Source organism: Vipera berus (assembly GCF_964194415.1).
Source record: "Vipera berus genome assembly, chromosome: Z".
Classification (NCBI taxonomy): domain Eukaryota; kingdom Metazoa; phylum Chordata; class Lepidosauria; order Squamata; family Viperidae; genus Vipera; species Vipera berus.
Genome location: NC_138205.1, coordinates 50,979,487 through 50,985,071, shown reverse-complemented (window position 1 = coordinate 50,985,071; position 5,585 = coordinate 50,979,487). Strand labels below are relative to the sequence as shown.

At 39.9% G+C, this 5,585-nt stretch overlaps 1 protein-coding gene across 1 annotated transcript; it reads left to right on the top strand.

Annotated features, from left to right (window-relative positions):
• Positions 1-2,237: 2,237 nt before the first annotated feature.
• Positions 2,238-5,101, top strand: CCR10 (C-C motif chemokine receptor 10; the record flags this gene model as incomplete). Its single annotated transcript, XM_081345022.1, has 2 exons — positions 2,238-2,261; positions 4,037-5,101. The coding sequence occupies 2 exons, from the start codon at positions 2,238-2,240 to the stop codon at positions 5,099-5,101; spliced, it is 1,089 nt and encodes a 362-aa protein (XP_081201148.1).
• Between the last annotated feature and the right edge of the window lie 484 nt (positions 5,102-5,585).

Sequence of the window (5,585 nt, the reverse complement as noted above, 5' to 3'; positions counted from 1 at the left end):
TAAAATATAGAGGGAGATTTTTTGAGATATTAACTCCCAGGATTAGCTATGCTGACTGATTTTTTGGAGCTATAACTCAGTAAATGGCCACAAATTCACCTTCTCTCTAGAGGACAATAGCATTTGGCAGTTAACATAGAATAGAATCAGGACAGGGATTGGCAGTGGAAATGGCAAATTTTATTCTCTATCATTTATTCTCTGTGAGCAGTGGTTAGAATCCAGTACTGCAGGCTACTTCTGCTGACTGCTGGCTGGCTGCAGTTTGGCAGTTCGATTCTTACCGGCTCAAGGTTGACTCAGCCTTCCATTGTTCCAGGGTCGGTAAAATGAAGACCCAGATTGTTGGGGGCAATATGCTGACTCTGTAAACTGCTTAAAGAGGGCTGTAAAGTGGTATATAAGTCTAAGTGCTATTGCTATTGCTATCAGGATGGTATATGCTGTCCGCTTCCCCTTAAGCTTTCAGAGCAGAGAGATGTTGTTTATGCATTATGTTATGCTTCCATATTAAAAGTTTTATATAACTTGGAATGGGATGTTTGTATGTGTCCTTTTTTAACACAGTGTATATTCTGTACTGAGGTTATTACCTAGTCAGTAATGAAACATCTGTAAGCAAACAACTAAGTTCGGAGAGCACCAAGGACACCAAGGACTCCATAGTATATAGTTTATGTTTTCAGTTATAATGACCACCAGGAAGCATCATGTTATAGTAGTAATTGTACTAATTTATCTGGTTAGTTAAGCTAATTCAGTATATATATTGTCATCTAAAGTACAAAAGTCCATAATTTCAATTCCTGGCAGAGAATTTGAACTCCATAGAATAATAAAACCTGGCTACCAGTATCTGAAGATTAAAATAGTAATATGATGCCCCTAGAGTTGGAAACGACTAGCACGCATGTGTGGGGGAACCTTTACCTTTACCTTTATGATGCCTTCTAGTGGTCACTTTAACTGGTATTCCATGCTGGCTTTGTGTTGTGCCTAAAGTTAGGAGGATATTTCTCATTCAGGGTGGAGGGAGGATATGTATAACTATCCCGAGTGCCACGAAACAGAGTGAGCGCCTGTTACTCGTCCCAGCTTCTGCCAACCTAGCAGTTCGAAAGCACATAAAAATGCAAGTAGAAAAATAGGGACCACTGCGGTGGGAAGGTAACAGTGTTCCGTGCACTTTTGATGTCTAGTCATGCCGGCCACATGACCATGGAGACATCCTCGGACAAGTGCTGGCTCTTTGGCTTTGAAACGGAGATGAGCACCGGCCCCTAGAGTTGGAAACGACTAGCACGCATGTGCGGGGGAACCTTTACCTTTATGATGCCTTCTAGTGGTCACTTTAACTGGGATTCCATGCTGGTTTTGATAGAAAGATAGGAGGATATTTCTGATTCAGGGTGGAAGGAGGATATGTAACTATTGTTGCACTTGCCTGAATTCCAGCTACATTTCCAAAAATATTTGATTTCTGCAGTGATGGGCTTCTCTTGCTTCTTTTCCTGGTTTTAGATAAACAATAATTTTTTTTCCCACTCTACTATACTGGACACTATACTTCTTTACCATTAGCACTCCCATTATTTTTTCTTACACCTACTTTTATTTTCCCCTAATTGCCTCCACAGTACCTCCAATTGTCACAAGTGAAAGAGCAAACTTTGTCTATGCTGCTATCTCCTGTGCATGAACAGTGCTGTTATCCGAAAACATGAAAGGGTTACAGAAAGATGGTAATAATTGCTGTCCAAAATACTTCCTTCAGATTAGTAGCCTCTGTAAATCTGATATTTACAGCCAGAGGTGGAAATAGTGGCCCTCTGGATCTTGTTTGGTATGAAATCCCATCAAAACCAACTAGCATAGGTAGGGGTCAGGTGGGTGGGAGTTATATATTGAACTTGAAGAACCTTCAGGTTCAAAAATCACATCAAAATAATCCACCTCCTTTTTTATAAATGCTTATATATAAGATTGCACTCAGACAATTTTTATACATTGTGCTATCCATCAGATTTTGACAAAACTATGTAACATCTATGGTTCATAAGCTCCATGCCGTAGCTACAAATAATTCATCTAAGAATAACATGGCCCAGCTCTTTCACTATCAAACAGGGGAACTGTCTTCTCAGTATCAGCCACATCACTCAACAGAATAGCCAACTTATAACAAGCCTTAAAGAATATTTGTAGACAGCAAACTGATGAGGAATAATAATTTGATGATGGATGAGCAGCTCCAATTTCAAGTAAGTAGGAATATACTGGTTATTAAGAACTGCTAAGAAAACCCCATCCTTTGAAATGCCAAGGGTCATACCTTCAGTACTATGCAAGAGAAGGTTAGAATAATATTTTTTATACCTTTGGGAATCTCAGGCATCACAGGTTCCTCAAACTGTTTTTGCATTGAGTTATTGGCAGCATACACAGTTAAATCTGAACTCCCAATCTCTTCTGATTTCAGTGAATTTAAAATAGCTGCCATTCAGTTTGTATTTGTTATTTACTATAAGGAATGGGCATTAAGACACCACAAGATTTATAAATAGATCTCTTTGTGTGATTGGTAGTAGATAAGGATTTTAGACCAAATATTCAAAACTTGAAGTTTAACAGAACACTTTCTTTTACTTTATTCTGATTAAATGTAAAATTAGAGTAATAAAGATCTTTGTATGGAAGAGCTATAAGCTGTATTTCATTTTAATTCTGTTGCACCAATTCACAAGCTCGTAGAACTATAACAGCTGGATGAAAAGCACTGTTTCCATCTTCATAACTTTATTTTAAATAAGGATATGTTATCTTTCTATGCAAGTTATCATTCACTATGCACTTCTGTCAATGATGGGTAAGCTTCCTAAAGCTATCACAAAAGAAGTCAACACTTTTCAACCAGATCCAGATTTCACGTCTTTGAATCAAACAGAAGACCACAATGATATTGGTTCAGTTTTGAGAAAAGGTGTAAATCACATGCAATGTAACATTCTGAATTGATAATAATGCCAAGTTTTTTAAAAAGTACCTTTGTATAACATCATATGCATCCCAAAAATGGCAACTTGGGGTTTTCTTGCAAAGCCTGGCTTTTGAATTTGAATGATCTGCCAACTGTGCTTAATCAGATTGTTAGCCCTTTCCATGTGAAACTTGTTAGTTGCTTTCACAGGTTGTTTATTTCATTCTTGATCATACAAATCTGCTGTTCCTAGTTCATTATTTTTACATTTTTAGGCCCAGAAATGCTTAGTATGTCAACTTAGTCTTCACTGTAGATAATCTGCATTGAGCAATCAAACCTCATTTAGCAACAGAGCACTATTGAGTAAACACTGCAGGCTACCATTTCATGAAGGGGACAAACTTTTCTCACAGCAATTTCCCACCAACTGAAAGAACAAATGCTAGACAACAGGTCAGGGGCTTTAGTACTTCAGTACATCAATACTGTCAGCTGCTGGCAACTTAAAATGTTGGCTGCATTGTTTTTCATTCGACCATTGCAATTAATGCCATTACAAATGTATATATGTGCATGTAGGAAATGAGAAAAAAATCCAAAAGTAATGTTAAATAACATCTTTACAATAACAAATCAACCTTTTAAAAATAATTTGTAAGCTTTTGAGGCACAAGAATTGATTACAAGACGAGAGAAAAAACAAGCAACAATGACTAAGTGACAAGAGCCAGGCATTCTGCATAAGCCAGAATTAAAATCTGGTCTGAAAATTACATTTTACATTCTGCACCCTAATAGTTTTTAGTTCAAATTGAGCCTTGTTCATTTTTTAAAGGTAAGAGAACTACTATTCGAAGATGGGAATCAAACAATTGTCCTAGAAAACTCCTGCTAGGGAACTCCTGCACAGGGGTAATATTTCCAGGAAAAGAAAAGCCTTGTAACAGTGAAATGCTAGGGCCACACTGAAGAATCTATGTCACTACCTGTATTTATTTGGTTTGACATGTATTAAAGAGCCTCACAGAGATACATATTTCCTCCCCTCATTTGCAGGAACAGGTTCCTTGGACCAATGAGCCTCCAGTCAGCACAGAATGGTATCAATGGGACTTTGAGACATTCCCATCAGATCTGCCAGAGTTATGTGAAAAGAAGGCTATCCGCATGGTGGCACGTATCTATCTTCCAGTCATGGTTGTCCTGTTCTGTGTTCTGGGCTTCCTTGGTAATGGGATTTTGCTGTTGGTTCGTGCCCGTTACCATCGAGTCCAGTTCCTTGGTGACATCCTGCTCTTACATCTGGCTATCTCGGACTTGCTACTGCTATTGACTCTACCAGTGGGTGTGGCTGGAATGATGGGTACTTGGTATTTGGGCATGACTGCGTGCCAAGTTCTGCAAGGCTTTCATGCCCTGACCTTTTACAGTGGCTTTCTTTTCCTCATGAGTCTTACCCTAGACCGCTACATAGCCATAGTCTGGGTACCCATTGCCCGCCGCATGCGTCCCACTGCCAGTTTCTGGGGCAAGCTTTGTTCAGGGGTGATGTGGCTATTCTCAGCAGCTCTAGCAGTGCCTAACGTCATGTATGCTCATGTGGAGGACTACAAAGGCTTTCAGCTCTGCAGGGTAACTGTTGTCAGAACTACTGTTTGCTTCGTGCAAGTGGGCTTTGGTTTTGTGCTACCATTCATTATTATGGTAATCTGCTATGCAGCCATTACACGTACTATTTGGTCCTCTCCTTATGCCCAGTCACACAAGGCCTTGTGGCTCATTTTGGCCCTGGTTCTGCTGTTTTTGGTTTTGCAACTCCCTTATGCACTACTCACCTTATTAGATGCAGCAGATTTGATAGGCCAGCAGGCATCAAGCTGCACAGTAAGCCTTCAGCGTGATCTTGCCCTCCTCATTACCAGTGGCTTGGTCTTTGCCCGCTGCTGCCTAAATCCTGTGCTTCATACTTTCCTGGGTGTGCGGTTCCGTAAGGACCTGCAAAGGTTAAGTAGAGAGTTTGGTTGCCTGGGGCATTGGGCATGCTGTAACGATAGACCCAGGAGTGGCAGCCGTCATGCTTCATTTACTACTCATCTGGAAAGACTATCAAGAACACCATGAAAACATCGGCACTGCCCACCTTAGAAGAGTCTTGGAATGCTGGAAGACTGGCTTTGGTATTCAGGGAAATGTGCAAGTTTTACATGGTCTCTGCAACTTTTGACAATAAAAGTTCAACTTTGGATAATGCTAAAACTTGTTTGTTTGGGTTTTTTTTACTTTTCTCACTACTTGTATACTGGGCAGGTTATCTGGTCTGTGTGTCTGATTATGTGGAATAGGAATAATCTGCAACCAAAACAGTTAGTGGTCCTGCCCAAATCAGGACCCAGACTGGAAAGTATCTTCTCTAGCTCAACCCAGAAAGGAGGAAGAAGATTATGTTCTGTTGAGCATGTAAAGGCTCAAAAAATGGGCTTCTGAAAAATTTCTAGTACTACAGTATATAGTAGACAGTGAAATTAGTTCTTCGACTGAGATTCAATTCTGCCTTCAGTTATTCACAGGCCAGCCAGTCTCTCTCGGTAAAACCTACTTCATGGGA